The sequence below is a fragment of the Hoplias malabaricus genome, chromosome 9 (assembly GCF_029633855.1).
Source record: "Hoplias malabaricus isolate fHopMal1 chromosome 9, fHopMal1.hap1, whole genome shotgun sequence".
Lineage (NCBI taxonomy): Eukaryota > Metazoa > Chordata > Actinopteri > Characiformes > Erythrinidae > Hoplias > Hoplias malabaricus.
The window spans coordinates 36,750,632-36,770,805 of record NC_089808.1 but is presented as its reverse complement, the minus strand read 5'-3'; the positions used below and the strand labels follow the sequence as shown (position 1 = coordinate 36,770,805).

Sequence of the window (20,174 nt, the reverse complement as noted above, 5' to 3'; positions counted from 1 at the left end):
GAAACCCACACAGACACAGGGAGAACACACCACTCTCCTAATTTTTAAATATTCATTCATTCCTTCATTCATTATCTGTAAGTGCTTATCGAGTTCAGGTGGGCCGAGGTGGGCCCGGAATCCCAGAATCACTGTGTGCAAATTGATTTGAATCAAATTAGGAAGTTTCTAGAGATTAGAACTCCTAGAATACACTTCACAAAAAAGAATACATTGTATAATACTCTGAACGATCCCTAGATGAGGAACACCTACTTTGTATCTACACTCACTGTCCATTTCCTTAGCTCCACTGACCACACAGAAGCGCTTTGTAGTTCTACAATTACAGAGTGTTGTACATCTGTTTCTCTGCATACTTTCTTATTCCCATTTCACCCTGCTCTTCAAAGGTCAGGACCCCCACAGGACCACCACAGAGCAGGTATAATTTGTGTGGTGGATCATTCTCAGTGCTGTAGCGACAACGATCTGCTGGTGTGTGAGTGTGTGTTGCACTGTCCACTCTGTTAGACACATCTACCTCGTTGGTCCACTTTGTAGACGCAAATCAGAGGCATCTGCTGTTGCGCAGTTTGTGTTGGTCATTCTCTAGTCCTTCACCCAATGGTACCAGCATGATACACACTAACACACCACTATCACATTCAGCGCTGAGAATGATCCACCACCCAAGATCATACCCGTTCTGTGGTGGTCCTGTAGGAGTCCTGACCATAAAAGAGCAGGGTGAAATAGGGATAAGAAAGTATGCAGAGCAACCGGTGGACTACAGTGTGTAATTGTAGAACTACAAGTAGTAAGTAGCCGTTCCTGAACAAGTGATTGTTCAGTGTGTAATGCATTGTTGCAAAATCACTTTGCTCAAGGCAGGAATACACCCTGGAGGGGGAGCCAGTCCTTTACAGGGTGACACACACTCACACATTCACTCACACACACACACACACACACACACCTACAGACACTTTTGAGTTGCCAATCCACCTACCAACGTGTGTTTTTGGACCGTGGGAAGAAACCGGAGCACCTGGAGGAAACCCACACAGACAGAGGGAGAACACACCACACTCCTCACAGACAGTCACCCGGAGGAAACCCACACAGACACAGGGAGAACACACCACACTCCTCACAGACAGTCACCCGGAGGAAACCCACACAGACACAGGGAGAACACGCCACACTCCTCACAGACAGTCACCCGGAGGAAACCCACACGGACACAGGGAGAACACACCACACTCCTAGTTTTAAAACATTAATTAATTCATTATCTGTAAGCCCTTATCCAGTTCAGAGTCCTTTTGAACACAAGATCATCAAAGCACTTTTGGCAAAGTGGCCAAAACTGTGGTTTTATCCTTATGATAAAATGATAAAATGACAGTGAGGGTTTTAGATTATGCTTTTAGACACGGTTTAAAAGTCAGACGGGGTCATTTTAACACTGCAGTAGACTTGTACGCACATACACTGAAAACAGAACTCTCTGAGAAGGCAAAGTGATGTGGACAACCGCTGCAATTGTCAGTCAACTTGCGGTTGCTGGGACAACAAATTGCTGCCAAGGCATAAAATCTCCTGCAGCGTGGGTTTGGAATGGAGCTCGCTGCCCTACATCACTCCCTCATCTGGTTGAAATTAGCCCCTTTTAAGGCACTACTGATGACATATGGACTCAATGTATATCAGCGGACATGATCTGGAGAGTAAAACTCAATTGAGATCCTCCAGCTAATAGCAAGGACGTTCATATATGGACATGACTCAAGGGATATATACGCTGTACTGTATATACACAAGATACGTCGTGCATCTTAGCTTATATGTCTTAGATCATTTGATTAATAGTTTTGTTTGAGCGGTGCGATGAGAAAACCTTCAGCAGCCTTTAAACCTAAAGCATGGAATAAAACCGATGGGAGTTCTAACATCAGCACATGGCTCTACTCAAAATAATAAGATAAAATCCTCATATTTAACATTTTGAAAGAAACTATCACAAGAAAACCCTTGTGTGGCTTAAACAGTTCCTCAAGACAGATTAAGTCCTTTTGTGTTTTATAGTTATGTGAATTAATCATCTAAGAACTTCAGAATGTTTAGATTTGCAAGCTGTCGGGTCTCCAGGAGGCCAAAAATGCTTTCAGATTTCTGCGAGATATCTTCTTCCTGCACCTCACGGTCAATGTCCGCAAGTCATCTTTTTTACGACACAAAAAAATGCATGAATTAGACATAATTTACAAGGCTGCGTTTCATAATGCTTCAAGCTCTCCAAGAGAATACAGAAAACACATGCCATTCTAAAGGCCCCGATGATAATATTTGGAGTAACGTTCCTGTTTCTACGGAACAATATGGCTGCCTTATGTCAAATCCAAAGGGAAGAAATGCAGATGAGATGCAAGGCATTAAAACACAAATATTCTGTCAAACAGTGGAAGATATCTGACAAGTATAAGCTGGCTAGGGAATGAACACACGGTTTAGTTCAGTTTTTTTTCACTCAAACATCAGACAATAATTATCAGTAGAACGCATCACATATCCACGTCTATTTAGCACTGCCCTTTACTCAAAGACTGATGAAAAGACAGTGTATCACTTTAAACACCATGTGTTTGATTGCGTGTACTTTTCTAAATATGGCCTTACTGACAATCCATGGGTTGCAGTCACGTGATTAATTATGCGTGGGCGCCATAGTGGGGACTGATTATCAGGTTTCAGATCCCATCACTAATGTAAACAGATGGGAAAGACTGATAAACCATGTCATACACAGTTCCTCTCCCTACACTGGAGAGAGTCTCACAACATTCAGAACACAGACGCCCACCGCCTCTTTGTGCCAGAGATGAAAAGGATCCCACAGTGGTGCATAATGAGGAGGAAAAGACCATTATCCTCTATTAGCCACATAAGCATTTTCGTCATAGGCTGTAATGGAAAACTGTTAGAGCTTTAGACTCCAATGCATTTCTCTGATCTTGTGACTGAATCGGTGAGAGTTAATAATACACAGATGATATAGTCATTAGTGTTTTGGTTCAATGTGTAAGAGACTACAGGCACAAGCCAGGTATATTTTGTCTTATACTTTTCCCCTTGTTTACACGGTAAATAATCAGACTCCGCTCTCCCTTCGCACTGAGAGTTTAACAGATTCTTGGAGGATAATATTTTATCGCTAATGTCTGGCTAAATTATTTCTCTGGTTTGGCTTAAAGTTTAATAATGTAGTTCTCCATGTCCAAAAGTGTCAGTGATCAGTGTGAAGTGCTTTTATGCCACAGTGAAGCCGTGGCTGAATCCCAAACGTCTCACTACATCCACTGTATAAAGTAACAGTTTCTGCATCGTATGTCCAAAAATAATTTTCAGTCATCTATAACAGGGGTTCTCAACTGGTTCTCAACCCGGGACCCACATTTTCTCATGGTCATTAAGTCGCGACCCACTTTTATAGAAATTTTGGAAAAAATAGCCTTCAAAAATACATTTAAACATAACATATGCATACAAAGTTAATTTAAGAGCAATTTTGTTTTTTAAGAAACTGAGGAGGACCAAGCCAACTGCATGTATAAAAGTTTCATTGGTAAACGTTGCATTAGTTTGGATGGATGCATGCTCTCATGGGCCCAAAAAATCTAAATTTCAAATACTCCGTGTTATATTTGTGGTTAACTGGCAAACGAATAGTGGTTGCCATGGCAACGAGAATGCTGCACGCATCCACTTCTGTGTCGCGATCCACCAGTTGAGAATCACTGATCTATAAGTTTCACATTTCCTTGTGGAATTATCATATAATTACTGTCTGTATTATTTGTTTTATTATCTGTATGGTGCACTATGTAGGGAGTCACGCCCCGAGTTCTTCTACTGACTGACACAGAGGAACAGAGCTCTGTTTATAAACGTGATGCGGATAAATGTGTCAGGGATCCATACAACAATAAAAAAATTGAGTTGTGTGTTTGAGTAATTGGTAGGTTTCCAAAATGGCGGCTACTCTACACAGTGATGTCAGGTGCAACCCACTAGAAGAGAAAAGAGATCTTCCTACCTTTGTATCCTAAGACAGCCACGGCTATAGTGAGCAAAGCACAAAGGACGTACAAAAGTGCGATGGCTGCCCTCAGTGCCCAGTCATTCTTACATTTAGTGCATTCATTTCCCTCCTGGATACCTGCAAGAGAAAACAGCACAAACCTTAGTTAGATGACGCTAGATCAGTATGAATGATGGAAATGCAGCTTTTACTAAATCACTCGATATCTGGAGCTGGTGCTCCAGCAAAGTCTTGTACGTGCATGGTGTATTACTTAGCTGCTTCACTTAAATGCCAAGTTCCAGAGGAAAAGAGTAGCACAGAGGACACCTAGTACCTGACATGAACTTTCCTTGGCTACAGCTCTATCTGGCTCGTTCAAGGATGTAGAAGCTTCTGGAGGAAAGCATGCAAAAGCAATACACTTGCAGGTCACATTCCCATGCCTTTGTTTATTGATGTGAATGGAGAATCAAGTCTTCAAAAAAATAAATAAATAAAAAAGAGCTGGATTTTAGCTCAGTTTTAGCTCGCACCCAACTCCTTTCACATTTCTCAAACAAAACAGAACAGAGCCGTCTCTGACACATATTCCGAAGTTCTATCAACATTCTGTATCTAAATATTCATTAAGTACCACTTGCTCGAACAAGTCCTTTCTGGATACATGTGTCCGGCAGCTCGGGTCTTTGTCTGTAACAGAGGGACACACGCGGCATCCAAAAACAGACACTTCTTTAAAGAAACAAGATATGTTCTCCATCTTAGCTGCAGTGTAGAGAAAGCTGTGAGAAGGACAGCACTGCGTATTAAAAAATAAAAGTAAATCCATATCTGCAGGTAAAGTGGGTCCATGTCTACAAAGAGCCACAGCAGGAAGTTTGTCATATATTTATGTGATATTATTAGTTGCAAAGACGAAATCAGATTACTGCCAAGATTAGTAAGAAACCGAGGAGGACTATGCCAACTGCATGTATAAAAGTTTTGTTTGTAAACGTCACATTAGTTTGGATGGATGCATGCTCTCATGGGCCAAAAAAATCTACATTTCAAATACTCCGTGTTATATTTGCGGTTCGCCATCTTGCATCCAAACATCCCAGGTAACCGACAAACGAATGGTGGTTACCATGGCAACGAGAATGCTGCACGCATCCACTTTTGTGTCGCAACCCATTAGTTGAGAATCACTGCTCTATAAGGTTCACAATTCCTTGTGGAATTATCATATATTTACTGTCTGTATTATTCGTTTTATTATCTGTAATGTGCACTATGTAGGGAGTCACGCCCCGAGTTCCTCTATTGACTGACACAGAGGAACAGAGCTCTGCTTATAAACGTGATGCGGATAAATGTGTCAGGGATCCATTCAACAATAAAAAAATTGAGTTGTGTGTTTGAGTAATGAGTCGGTCTCCAACATGTAAACTGAGCTTTCACATTATCTGATTTCACAAGTGCATGTAAACACGTTGATCAGATTGCAACAAGAAATATTGTGTCTCTTAAACAATTCACTGGATCAACAGTCAGATGATTATTTTGATGATTAGGCGATTAGAGTTTAGACACGCAAAGTAGAGCTGGACGAAACGACCAAAATTGATATCACGATATATTCCTTAATTTCGGTTGATACGATATAATTCAGATATCGATATGAACAATAAAAAATCCACAGAAAAACTTCAAAGAACTGAAAGCTCTATGACATCACCATCAAACAACAGCTTCGTCAATATTCATCTTTTAAAACTAACTTTAAAATTGAGTGCTGAACTGACGACAGCGCCCTCTAATGACCGTCAGTCAGTGACAGTTGCTGTAAATAAAGTATATTGAAATATTAAAAATGTGTTTATATATTAAAACATTTTATACTGTGATAGATACTGATATTGAATTCTTGTTTCTCAAGATTGCTAATAATCTAATCGGAATTTGAGTTCTAATAGAAACAAATGAGTATGTTTAATTCTTTGCAAAGAAACAGCTTCAAAAGCTTAATGAATGTTTACTCTACTCTCAACATCTGGATTTGCCAGTGTAGTACAGTTAGAGAACACAAAAACATACATATGCAACATCATGTTTCCGCAGCATATCCCAAGCAGACGCAGTGTAGGCCGACTGAGGGCAGAGAAGGGGTCTTGTGGAGCTGGAGCTGATGCAGTCAGCCTTCAGCAAATAAACATCCCCAGGAGCACGGTCTCCTCCACAACACATTTAGACATTCCACAGCTGGCCTGACATCCTCCCCCCTCTCAAATTTGATCAGAATGTGGGCCTTCATCAGCAGATGGTCACAGTGGCAGCCCGGGCATCTAGGTTTGTGCTCTAATGAAAGCCCCAGGAGGGAGATGAAGGGGATGTAGGGAGCAGGTCATGGGGGGTGGGAGGGCGGAGACACGTCCGTGGACCCACACATCTGTGTAAACATTGCGGCTGAACGCCTCAAAGGCCTCAGCCGTGGCCCCGGATGTGGGAACCGTGGCCTCCAGCGGCCCTGAGAGCTCAGAGAGGTGGTCTGGGTTAGGGCTGAGTTTTATAGTCCAATAACCGTCGTAGGACTACCTTGTTGCAATTGTCTTGCAATATGTAACAACACAGTATTTTGACCTAAATTATTTGTTCATAGGACTGAAATATTTAGCGTTTTGGACGGAGAACCTTGAGTCATCACAACAGCACAGTCGCACATCTGGAATGTCTGAGATTGTGATCTGTTACAGGGCTCATTTACACTTTGCTGCCTTCTTGGATCTCAGCACTGTAATGGTTAATGGTTCCTGCAGTATTAATCCCTGTGATAATGATTAACAAACAATACACCGTGCAATACTCCAACTCCCATCTTATCTTCAGATTAGCATCACCATGCAAACAAGCAACATCAAACACAGCAAGGGACACAGGGGGAGGGAGGGAGGGAGGCTGTATGGAAAAGAATGCACTAGAGTGCATCCATCCACTTCTTTTTTTCATTTAAGGAAAACATGTTTGCTTCGCTGTTTGCTCCATTGAAAGAAAACTATTTTCCCAGAGATGCCTTCCATGCTCCCAGCGCAGTCTAGGAACTGTGCACTGTGTGCCGACTTAACACTATTTGTTAATAGTTAAAATGAGCATCAGCACATCCAGCACATCGAAGAACAGAGTCATGCTTTGTGTCATTTCAATTTTTTTATTATTTTTTTTTGTTAGAAATCATCACAATTTACTAAACAAGATAAAAAAGCATCTTTGCCTAGTTCCACTTTCAATGAGCAAAAAACTGGGAAGAGATTAGTGCATAAAGGACCTACTGCAAGGCTGAAAAAAGTACTGACGCTCAGCTATATGCTGTTTGTAAAAACGAGTTTTGGCTGCCACTGTTTGCACTCAGAAATAGGAAGGAAGGAAACCCACGCAGACACAGGGAGAACACACCACACTCCTCACAGACAGTCACCCGGAGGAAACCCACGCAGACACAGGGAGAACACACCACACTCCTCACAGACAGTCACCCGGAGGAAACCCACGCAGACACAGGGAGAACACACCACACTCCTCACAGACAGTCACCCGGAGGAAACCCACGCAGACACAGGGAGAACACACCACACTCCTCACAGACAGTCACCCGGAGGAAACCTACGCAGACACAGGGAGAACACACCACACTCCTCACAGTCAGTCACCCGGAGGAAACCCACGCAGACACAGGGAGAACACACCACACTCCTCACAGACAGTCACCCGGAGCGGGACTTGAACCCACAACCTCCAGGTCCCTGGAGCTGTGTGACAAGCTCAACTGGATGTTTCTGCTTGAGGTGGTTAAAAAATGAGTTGTCTTTCCCCCTTTCATTGTTACAGAATTCTTACAGGACACACACACACACACACCTGTGGACAGAGTCACACACTCGAACCCACAACCCCAGGACCCTGTAGCTGTGTGACAGCGGCACATCCTGCAGCACCACCACGCCGCCACTGTTTGAGAGCTGATCTCCTCAAATCTAATCTGGAACATGCTCAGAAATTGATACAGCTGTGTCACAAAAGAAAGGCATCAGGGAAAAAAATGCTAATTTGATTTGGGAAATTTAGTCTGCTGTTCCAATTAAGTAAAGAAATACAGGAACTAACACACACACACACACACACAAAGGCCCCTGTGCACATTTCACACACTCGCAGCTTGCCTGAAGTGAACATCCTGTAGGGGACACCACTCTCCATATGTGATCTTTTACTACAAGGCTTTGGGCTCTGAGAGGTCAGATGTGCTGGTCATCAGATCGACCTGGGCCATGAAATTCCATAGAGTATATAAACAGAAGAGCTCCTTGTAAGAATTTAAGGTACCTCTTACAGGGACAGGGAACTAGGGACAGATATTTCAAACGTTTTGCAGCTTTAAATGCACAGTAAGAAAAGAAGAGTATTTGAAAAGCCCTGCGAGGATGCCCAGGTGAAATATCCTTGAGCACTTGTTAGATCTTGATGGTGATTTACGTCTCTGTGAACAACATGCTACCAGCCTTTTCACAGAATTAAACACTTCACTCACAGTTGCATTCAGGGCTGTGCAAAAGTCAGAGGCTCTTCATTCATTTAAATCCCAAGGTCAGGTAAAACGTATTCACTTTTTAATGTTAGAAAAAACAAACAAAGAAGAACCGTTATGATTAAATTAGAAGTAACAGCACTCTCTCTGTCATTGTTACTCTTTCTTACCACCCCTCCTTTGGTCTCCTTTATCCCTTTCCAATTAGTCTCTCTGTATGAGTGATATTAACATTATCATTTAGTGTATTCAGCAGATATTATAAGTTATAGTATATTATTTGAGGAGTTGGTGTGTTCTCCCCGTGTCTGTGTGGGTTACCTCCGGGTGACTGTCTGTGAGGAGTGTGGTGTGTTCTCCCTGTGTCTGCGTGGGTTTCCTCCGGGTGACTGTCTGTGAGGAGTGTGGTGTGTTCTCTCTGTGTCTGCATGGGTTTCCTCCGGGTTTCTACTTAATTTGTAAAACTAAAGCAATATTTTCCAAACCTCCAAAATTCAATCTTAGATTTTTGTTGCTTTTTTCATGCAAATCACACGCCAGGAAATAGACATTTTCAGCACCATTGTTCTGAACACGTTTTTGTGTGTGTTCAGTTTCTTAGTAAAGTTTTCTTTCCAGCTCCACGTCCTTTCAGACCCATAGTGTGAGTGTCATCTCACAGTGGAAGGATGAACACAAATATCTGAGGAGACCTGAGGCAAAACTGTATATCGTACTTGTCTCTCTCTGAATGGGGATGGTTTTGGGGGTCGACCAGGTTGTTGTTAGGAATCCCAACTAATAATTATTCAGTTTTGGAAACTCTTTTTGACCCCTTCCTCATAAAAGTGGACTATCTAATCTTCTCAGAAATGTACTGAAAATGAATTATACTCTATGTCCACTGAGACTGGAAATTATAAAAATAAATTGTGGTCTCAGAGTTACTGCTGTCCTCTTAATGACTGATAGGGCTGGGGTCTGTGGTTTCAACTGTAAAGGCGACGGAAACATGGTGTAGGCTGGAGTCGTAAACATTCTCAACACAGGATTTGACGGACTAATAGCTCTGAGAAACAGACGTGTAGAGGAGGAGGTACTGTTAGCTAAGACAGGAGAGAGAAAAGAGAGGGATGTGGAGACAGAAGTAAAAGTAGGGAGAGAGGGCGGGGGAGGGAGGGGAGAGAGAGAGAGAATGCTGAGGTTCACATCAATGCACATGTAAAACAGCTGTGTTTCATTTGGGTTCAGGAAGCTGGTCAAAGAAAATTCCTGTTCAGTTTTTTTCTGTACCTGGAGTAAGAGGCCAGTCACACCGAACACTGCTGGTGGAAATTTCCAAGCAACAGGGAGACAGTCCTACCACATTACAGACACTGGGAGCAAGCTCTGAGGGAAACTGCTGTGAGGTGCTGAATGAAATGTTCGACTGACTTATGTCCCCAAAGAACTGCGGAAAAAAAGCATTTCAAGACTCACACAGACCATCAAAGACTGCACTTCTCCGCATTGAGATGAATCTGTTCTAAGTTTCATCACAGTGTTTAATCGTGCTTTAAATTACAGATGTAATTACCGCCTGATGTAGTTCTGAACGATGTGGGTCTAGATCAGGGTTTAAAAATATGACTCTTAGAGGTCCACTTTCAATATCTCCACAGAAGAGTGAGATAAATGAACACAAATTATTCCTTAAATGTGCGATTTTCATTGTCCATTGCACTGAAGCTGATATTTTAGATCTTGGGCGTGATGTTATCCTACCTTTGTTGATTTGCTAAGCAGCTTTTCACAAACATAAGTCACAATCGAATGCCTGTGTGATGTCAAACTCCATGATTGGTCTCAGGAAACAAAGAACAAAGAGTGTATTCTCTTTCTTATGTTTTGTTGTTGATCCATAATAGATTGCTGTTAGGTCCACACTAGGGCTGTGCCATATCATATCATATCATATCATATCATTCCCAATAACAATTAAAAATCAATACCGTGGTAACAGTATTATTCTGACTTGTTTACGTAATGATGTCACGCAGTTATTCATAATATGGCACATGTCTATTGTGTGAATCATTTAGGCACAGCCACAAGTATGACGAGATTCGTCTCTGAGTTTGTTCCAGAATAAAGAGGAGTGACTTTAATCGTGTGGAGAGGGTTTGGATACAGAATATCAGACGTACAAACCACTGCAATATGTCACCAACGCAAGAATCCTGTGACAATGAAAGGGGAAACTAATCTGTTTAACCACCTCAAGCAGAAACACCCAGTTGAGTTTGTGGTTAAAATGCAGTGAGGAGCTCAACAGCTTTTTGAGCTTTAACCCAAGCAGACAGACCAACCTGACTCAGCACAACATCCATTTTCTATTTGTTTCTAGGATCCTGGAGTTTGTGGGGTTGAGCCATGCTCCGGGTGACTCTCTGTGAGGAGTTTGGTGTGTTCTCTCTGTGTCTGAGTGGGTTTCCTACAACAGTCTAAAAAACACACATTGGTAGGTGGATTGGGTGCTCAAAAGTGTCCATATGTGTGAGTGTGTGTCACCCTGTGAAGGACTGGCGCCCCCTCCAGGGTGTGTCCCTGCCTTGTGCCCAGTGATTCTGGGTAGGCTCCGGACCCACCGCGACCCTGAACTGGATAAGGGTTACAGATAATGAATGAATGAATATTTATATGCATGCATCATATTTATTTGGATTTTGTTTTTTGGCAGATTCATTTGTTACTCTTTATTATTTACTATATTAAAATACACAATCTTCTGTTAAAGTTACTGTTTTGGTGTTTGAAACTGATACTATTTTTTTTTTTTTTTGCAGTAATATATCTTTAATAATTATTCAGATATTTTTCAGTCATTTTTTCATATTTCAAAAAAATCTTGTCATTGCAAAAATACCCTGATATATTGTAATCATATTTACGGCCATATTGCCCACCCTTAGTCCAGACACAGACTGGAGTCTGTCGACAGGATACCACTGGTTTATTACAGACTATTTGAACATACTTCTACAGTGTGCAGCCTGTTCACGTCTGTTTCTTTCTGCTTTCCATAGATTTTTTTTGGGGTAAAACATATTACAGCTCAAATGCTCCTCAAACTACATTTAAGCACTTTCAGGTTTTCAGTGCTTTCTTTCCAACAACCCTATAACCTTAAGTAACCTGCTTTTTGGCAAAGTTCTGTGCTAAGCTCTTTCTGCTTGCTGCAAAGCTAAACTGTCAAAGTCAGACAGCTTGGTTTCACTAGCCTCTCTTTCCAGTGAAGTGAACCGTTCAAATTGTGTAGACCAAACAAAGGGCGAAAGCTTAACACAGCTTCCAGGCCACCACCAGGTCGTGTTTCACCACTGACTGAACAAATTAACTTCTGCACAGAGGTCAGCAGACACGCCAAATCTGGACACAAAGAAGTGTTTTCCAAAAAGATTGACAACAGTGAAATGCAAATAAAAACAGAACCATCATTTCTAAACCCACCTTGATCGGTACCTTCAAAATACTATCAGAAGAAACTTGTGTGTAAATTGCTAGGTGGGAAATCCCTACTCAGTGCACCTGATATTTGATATATTTTACATTTCACAACATAAATAGCTGACATGAATCTGTGATGCATATATCTGCATATGCCCAGGAGTACTTTGACAAATCATTGTCAAAGTGTCAGAAATTCACGCAGCTTCTCAGCTCACTGGTAAAGCACAGTGGAAATGTGTACTGTCATCTGATGAGTCAACCTTCAGATTATTTATGGAAATAATGAACATAATGTGAACTGGTGCAAAAAAGAAAATGACCATCTCACTGTTACCAGCACAAGTTTAAAAGCCAGTGTATGGCATGGGATGTATTAGCTGCTAGGCAACAGTAACTTTGAATGACGTATACATATTTTGGAGTAATGCATGCTGCCTTCTAGGTCAGGGCTTTTTTCAAGTGACCCATATTTTGTTACTGATATATATCACAACCCAAACTCTGAACAATTATTAACAATATATAACTGACATTGGCCTATTCGTTTGTCCACACCACTATTAAAACATACAGAATTAGGGTGAATACCATCTCTATGTTTAGCCTAAGGGTAGGTGGTCTCAGTTCTTTTTGAAAAATAAACCCATACATGTCCGTATTTACTCCTTTAAGAACTATGATAACAATTGTATTAACTTAGTCTAATGTAGTTTTAATGTGTTATTACCCTCTTCTTCATAACAAACATAAAACATCACTAGCAGTACACTGATGTCTTGGTAGGTAACTAATTAATTTTGAATTCCACATTAAACAATGAATCAATTACATTCTAGCACCTCATGTTACTGCAACATTTAGTGTTTGAAAAAAGCTGAATTCAGTTTTATATCACAGAAGAGTTAGGAGTGTGTGATAATATATAATTTTTGAACACTTTTGGAGGTGTATGAATCCTTAAATGTAATTAATGTCAACCAGTGGCTACTGCTGCAGACCGGTGCAGAGCTACCTTAAGATCACTACTAGCAGCCTCTTGTTTATTTGTGTTCTGATGACGTATCAGGCTCTTGAAGGGTCATCCCATTTTGTAGGGGAAGATTTTAAGCGCTACACCCTGTAGCTTGGTTCCAAGCATGATGCTAGAAAACAGGGAGTAGGAGTAAATATAAGCAGTGGGATTCAAAGTTAGTCTACACAGTCCGGTTTGTAGCATAATGTAAAGCCTGTTTGTGTACACGCTCATTGTGTGTTTATGTACCTGTTAAAATTAACTTATAATTTTTTTTGAATGTTTGAACAACACTGTTCTAGGTGACATCTTTTTCAGTGGCCTCTTTGTTTATTTCAGCATAATCAGAGACAGTGGATGCTAGACTGGCCTGCTTAAAGTCCATATCAGTCCCCGGATATTCATAATTACCAACATATCTTAGCTCTACATTCACAGGTTCACACCACATACTGTGTCTGATTCTAACTGCTCAAATTCATCTGGAGCAGTTCATTCTCTTATTGTTGTTAGACTAAATATTCCATTTAAAGCGGCTGCTCATTCCAGTATTAGATTACAAAGGATTAACCCTTCAGCACCACCCAAAGCTATTGTATTCTCTGAAAATACAATTTACAACATACACAACATATGTTTTTGCTCACAGTTTCCAATATTGTGTATCACTACTCCTGACTGAGCAAGTCTAATGTAACTAATTTACCAAACATTGTGTAATAGAAAAAACAATAGGATTTTGCACACAGCTTTAGTTGAAAATCTGATGCCACATAGAGCTACCTGTAGATTCACAGATTTCTAAATCGCCTGGTGTTCCCTGGTTTTGATGTTTTTCACCTCTCTGGAGCAGTTTTCTGGCTCGTTTAGTGGTTACTGTGGAGCAGGACCAAAAACACTCTCAGAGAGACTTGGAGTTGGAAGAAAATCATAAGCGTCATGTTGGGCACCAAAAGTGCGAGAAGGCTAATCTGGCAACCCCTCAGTTCTTCATTACAGAACTAATAAAGGCAGGCAGGTTTATACAGAGGGTTTCCTAGTAACGGCAGACCCGCTGACTTTCATACGCTGATCTGAAACATTCACCCTTCCAGCTAATCTCCTAAAAATTTGATTATATTTTTCACAACAGAGTCTGGCAAACAGCAGTGAAGCTTTTCACAAGCTTTTACATAAAGATCAGGGAAAGCAACCTGCCTCAGTACGTACAGATATTAGAGTTGTTGACTGGAAATGATACACACATTTTTATTCACTGCATCTGTATTTCATTGTTGTGCTTTTGATCAGATCCAATGGGAGTAGCTTTGGCTTATTTTGTGAAGGAAGAAGACAATAATCTTTTTTCTTCCAGTCGTTATGCAACTCCCAAAGAGATGCTGCATCCGATCTTTCCAACTCCACAGCTCTACAACTCATCTCACTGCTGTGAACTTCTGGGACCAATAACCATCCCCTCAACACCGAAAATCACTCTGTGGAATGTTAACAAGCAAACAGGCACAAAAGGAGGAAACAACCACAGGGACAAATTACCACACCGTTATGTCAGTAAACCCCTGCACTGCACGGCCCTGCAGCACCAGCTTGCAGCATGGGCTTTTTTGACTCCAAACAGGTTTATGACTCTTTAAATAGGCACAGCCTCTTACACCATCTGGAGTTGATTAAACAAAGCAAGTATCAAAGGATACACGAGAACATTTGATACATCACCCCACCGTGCCAAGCACTGAAGAGTAAACATCTAAAATGTCAATTCAAATTACAGCTGGGATGCAGAAAACGCTTCAGTAAAAGTGTCTGTGTGGGTCTGGCTTCTTGACATGACGACCACAGCCTCGGTGGAAGCGTGGAACCAGTTTTCCAGTATCCTGGAACGGAGCACAACACCTACACAACCAACTTCTCCAAGAGCTCACCTTATAGCTATAAGGGCTGGGTGGGTAAGGTATAAATCTTGATAACAGCACTGATATGAAAACTAATACATGTGTTTTCGTGAATGATACTCTTCCAGGACCTTTTTTTTCTTTTTATTTAAAAGCCATAAGTGCGGCTGTAACTTAAACCAAAGTTGTATGAGGTGCTGGAAGTGAAAAGTGCAGCAGGGATTTCAGTATATTGCGATGTCAGCAGAGGTGCGAACAGGTTTTAAATGTCAAACATCAAATCATTATTAATACAAATATGGAGAAGGAAAATGTACTCAAATGTTTCCTTTGTTCCTAAGGAGCAATGAGCTGTTTTATAAACTGTAGGAAAATGTAGTGTTTATCTGTGAATGGACTCTTCCCAGTAAACGTTTAGCCGTTGATACAACATTGAAATAACGTAATGACTGCCATCTAATCAACGTTTTCTTAAGGTTGAAAATGGAAGTTGAAAAGACGTCCAAACACAGACGTTGAAAAGATGACTATTAGACGTATTTTGGACGTCCATTGACGTTATTAAATGGTCACCACTTAACTGACTTATTAAGGTGGATTTTGGACGTCCATTGACATTTAAAATTAATCCTTGACCGATTGACTATTTTTAGACCTATTTTGAAAGTCCAGTGACGTTCCTTGTTTACTGGGTTTTATCTCTCGTCTAGCTCCCGCCGTGTTAAACGACTCTGGTCTGAGGTAAATACACAGCGACTGAAGCCTCAACAGAACACATAGCGATTATTTTTGTAAAATATTGTTTATACTCAAAAGTGTCCATAGGTGTGAGTGTGTGAGTGAATGTGTGAGTGTGTGTGTCTGTGTTGCCCTGTGAAGGACTGGTGCCCCCTCCAGGGTGTATTCCCACCTTGCGCCCAATGATTCCAGGTAGGATCTGGACCCACCGCGACCCTGAACTGGATAAGGGTTACAGTTAATGAATGAATGAATGAATATTGATTATAGGAGAGTGCTACTGAGATCTGTTCACTTCAGAAAGCTGTCGTGGTTACTAATATAGTCTTTCCATTTTACACAATCACTAACTGTGATCGCTGTTTATTTTAAAGTTTACCGTTATGTGTATTGTGTGTTATAATTACTGTGAGGAGAGCACGCCGGAGAAAAGAGAAAGACGAGGAGCAGAGCAAGAATTTTTGTTTTGCTTAATTAATGAAGTTCAATAAACTACTTTAGCATCTGCTGTCATCACTGGGTTTTTGTGAAAAAATAAAATGAATGGGTGCAGATTATTATCATTATGAAAAATAATCAAAAACAAGCACGGAGCCACAAAGGTGTTATAACAGTAAATGCAGCAGGAGAACATTCAATCAAAAAGACTGCATCTGTTTCAAACTAGGATTGATTTATTTATGATATCTTTTCAGTGAAATCTACTATAATAATAGATTGAGAAAAACAATTAAATGAACGTTTCTGGCTGCACCTTTAAGGCGCAGGAGCGAACAGGAGTTGCGTTTAGTGACGGTAACAGCAGTCAAAAAGGAAATCTGCCGTAGAGTAGACTACCATTTCCGTTTTGTCTTCGAAGGACACTCAACAGCCTTCAAAGGACAGTCCTCCGTAGACCACATCCTTTGAAGGACGCAGCCCCTGAATTGAAATGCAGCTATAGTCTCAATAAATCATTATTGTGGCTACTACCAGACAACAAACTGTAAAACAAGACCAAGAAAGTCAGGAATGAGTTTGTTCACTTCCGGAAAACGGGTAGAGTATGTCCCCTTTAAGACTACCTTCTTAGAAACTGAAATTTGGTGTTAAGCGTTACAGAACTGCCTGCTACTCTGTAGTACTGATGTAATTCAGTCAGGACTATAAAAGGATTTGAATACCCAACTCTACCTTGAAAAAGAAAACAAAAATGCATGGCTCTATTTTAGGTAATCGTATTAAGTCTGTGTTAAAAAGGTATGCTTTGTGGTTTGGCCAGAAGAAGAGATTTTAATTAAGCTGCATAATAATTCTAGAAGCAAGACTGGACCTGTACTGCTGAACTTATTCTTGAACTGCTGCCTAAATAGCCAGTTGTTGACAGTGACTCATTGCAGGGTCTAGACTAAATAAACTCATTGTTTGTCTTTTTTGGTTTCTGAGTTGCAGTTTCTGATGATGAAACCAATTTCAGGAATAAAAGGTCAGTTCAGAACGACGTTCAGAAATAGAAGAAGTATCCACAGTGAACTTCAGCAGTTGTGTATGACATCAGAGAACAATAGAAAGGCCTAAAGAGAGAGAGTAAAGGAATGAGGCCTCTCGTGAGTTCAGGCAAAGGCAATAAGCTCTTGCCTAACACACTGGCACGCTTAGTGGCCCATGTGTGGACTCTTTTTGGCTCCAATCGCTTCCATATGTGATCAAGGCCATGTGCACGAAAAAAGTAAGCTCTTCGAAATTTGGCAAGGACTGGACTGAATGAGATAACAAATCCAGAGAGTCTGAAAACCAGAGATGTTAAAAACCCAGACAGACCTGCTGCCAGTGTCAAGTGAAATTCTGCTGTAATTCCTTTAATGCTGCCATCATCGCCGGCGTCTGTACAGTGATAGAACTGCTAAGTGACAAAGGCAAATAAATGACCCGACTGTTGTGGAAAATGTTCTAGGATTAGTAGGTTTTGAGGTGATTATTTCTGTGCTGGAGGCATCTGCCTTGCGTTATACGACACACCGTCGAATGAGCGATTTAAGCTAGTCCTGAAGAGACAGGCAGAAGAAGGGGATGTGCGGAAAATCTGACACTAAAACCAAAATGATTCAAGATGAGCCAGGCAGACAGATTCCAATTAGGGTCTGAGACAGGCTGCAAAGTGAAATGCCTTGGGCCTATCTAACCCAAACCCAGACGCTATTCTTTTAAATTTGCCTAGAACACCACCAGAGAAAGAAATGCGCTTCTAAATCTTTTACAAACTATAATTTCACTACACAGTCCCTCAATCATTTCAACTGTGATGTTCCAAGGATATTTTTCTAAATGATTTGTCTGTTCTACTCCCTTTTTATCACAGCACTAAAGAGACTATGTCGGAAAACTGGACTTAAAATGTGATCACTTGAACGGATACATTTTTAAGTAATTTACACATCTGCCAAAGGAATGTAAACTCAATGTCAGAACTGTACTTTTGTATTATAATTTATTCATGCAAAAAATGACCTTCACTTGCTGTATATAAAACATGTGGATGTTCTTTAAAGTACAAGGCCGACCTGGTGAGAATCTGGTGAATTACAGTAAGGCCCCATAAGGAGTGCTGGGTGATCTGATCATATGTGACCATCGCATCATACAGGTGTGAACAGGGAACAATGCCTATCGATAGTTTCATGGTTGATTACATGTATATTTTGGTGTACAAATGTGCAGAATTATTATCATAAAGGTGAGTTCTATTTCATCCCTTGCCCCTACCATTATGTTTTGCCTAGGGGTAGGGTGTCTAAATCCTTGTTGAGAAGAAGGGGAAGGGTGAAGGGCTAAGGCTATATAGCCTTTGAAATAGAGATTTTTCTCAGAGGCAAATTGTGTTATCAATGCCTGCCTTGTGAATCACCAGGAAAATGGCTGCCCAAGTGAGCAAAGAAACCCCAAATATTGTATAATCTTAATGTAGCTTCAATGTATTAGTGATCCTTCATTTCACATACAGCATAAATCTCCAGGTCCACCACAAACAGGGAAGCAATTACATTCCGGTGCCTAACACTACTGCAAATTTTAAGGTGGAACTGGAAAATTAGAACAAAGCTTGCAGAATAAGAAGCTGAATTCAGTTTCATCACAGAAGCATTAGGAGTGGACAATAATTTTTGACTGTGGAATGCTGCTGAAGGCACGTGATGCCCTAAATTTAACTGAAGTCCTCTGATAGCACTACAGACGGGCTGAGCTGCCTAGAGAGCACTGTAAGTTGAATGAATCTTCGTTATTTTCTATTTGTGTTTTGATAATGCGTCAAGCTCTTGAAGGATTTTTGAAGGGGAAGATTTTAACCAGTTCTACAAAGTTAAAAAGAGCATCGGTTGTTTTGTGTGAAACAATTTTAGCATGCGTGATTAGACCTTTTTCTTTACAGTAACTTACTCCAAACTTGCAGTGCAGCATCATGGAGACCATCACATTTTGTGATACAGTTGCACAGCCCCCCACACACTTCCTCCTCTGCATGTCTTTTCTCTTCCATACTTCTGAACTAGTATGTTAGCATGAGGTAATTTCCAGTAAAGCGGGACCACATGCCTTGCTATGAGGGGCCATGTTACAGAACAGGCCAGAGGGGCACATGCCATCATAATCACCCAGCATCCGGTGGGACAGCTAAACACTCATTCCAGCAGTACACTCATTATTCTACAGGTCCAAAAGATCCATCAGGTTCAGCTTGGTCTGCTTCCAACTGGCTCAGTTGTTTTACAGCCAAAGAGCTTCGCCTATGCCTACAGTTAACGGAGGCATGACTGATATTACTGTCAGGCTCATGGGAGGAACGTTTACTTTAAAGCAAGTCCAGCGGGACTCGTACTAATGACCTCAGTGATAGAGAGCATATTAAGAAATAAAAAAGTTCCTGGTTTCAATCGTTCATGGTTAAAGTTTTAGAAGAGCCCGAGGAGCATGTGCACCACGGGGGTTCGTGAAAAAGCCACTCAACAGAGATGGATCTTTTTTTCTCCAGCACACTGCTATGCTTTTGACAGCTATGTGATATCATACCGTAGCTCTGTTGCACTTCTTGGCTCATACTATTCACTAGTTTGCAAAGTTCTGGCACCTAGCCCTGAGCACTGATGAACGAAATGAGAAAAACTGGCCACTGTCAGTGAGCAGATATGATTAGTGTAGGAGCCAATGTTAAAATCACACACATTCTATATGTCTCTTTGAGGACTGTGTTGGAGGAATTATGTAGAAGGCCAGGGTTGGGGAAACAGGCATTGATACCAATTCACTGCCAGCTTTTTCTGCATCAAACATGTAATGGGTTTGGTCATGTAGCTTTTTCTGTTTGCTACATTCATGGCAAAATTAGCGTTGAAATTCCTGTAAATTGCAATGCCTTTTCCTGGGGAGCATGATCTCAGCTGGTTTCCCAAAAGCACGCCTGGC

At 41.1% G+C, this 20,174-nt stretch overlaps 1 protein-coding gene across 2 annotated transcripts in view; it reads right to left on the bottom strand.

Annotated features, from left to right (window-relative positions):
• The window catches only part of colec12 (collectin sub-family member 12), a 63,806-nt gene that overhangs the window by 29,248 nt on the left and 14,384 nt on the right, over window positions 1–20,174 (bottom strand). For both annotated transcript variants that reach the window (XM_066680211.1, XM_066680210.1), the window contains exon 3: window positions 4,079–4,201. In XM_066680211.1, the coding sequence (XP_066536308.1) occupies window positions 4,079–4,201 (123 nt within the window). The remainder of the gene's footprint in view (window positions 1–4,078; window positions 4,202–20,174) is intronic.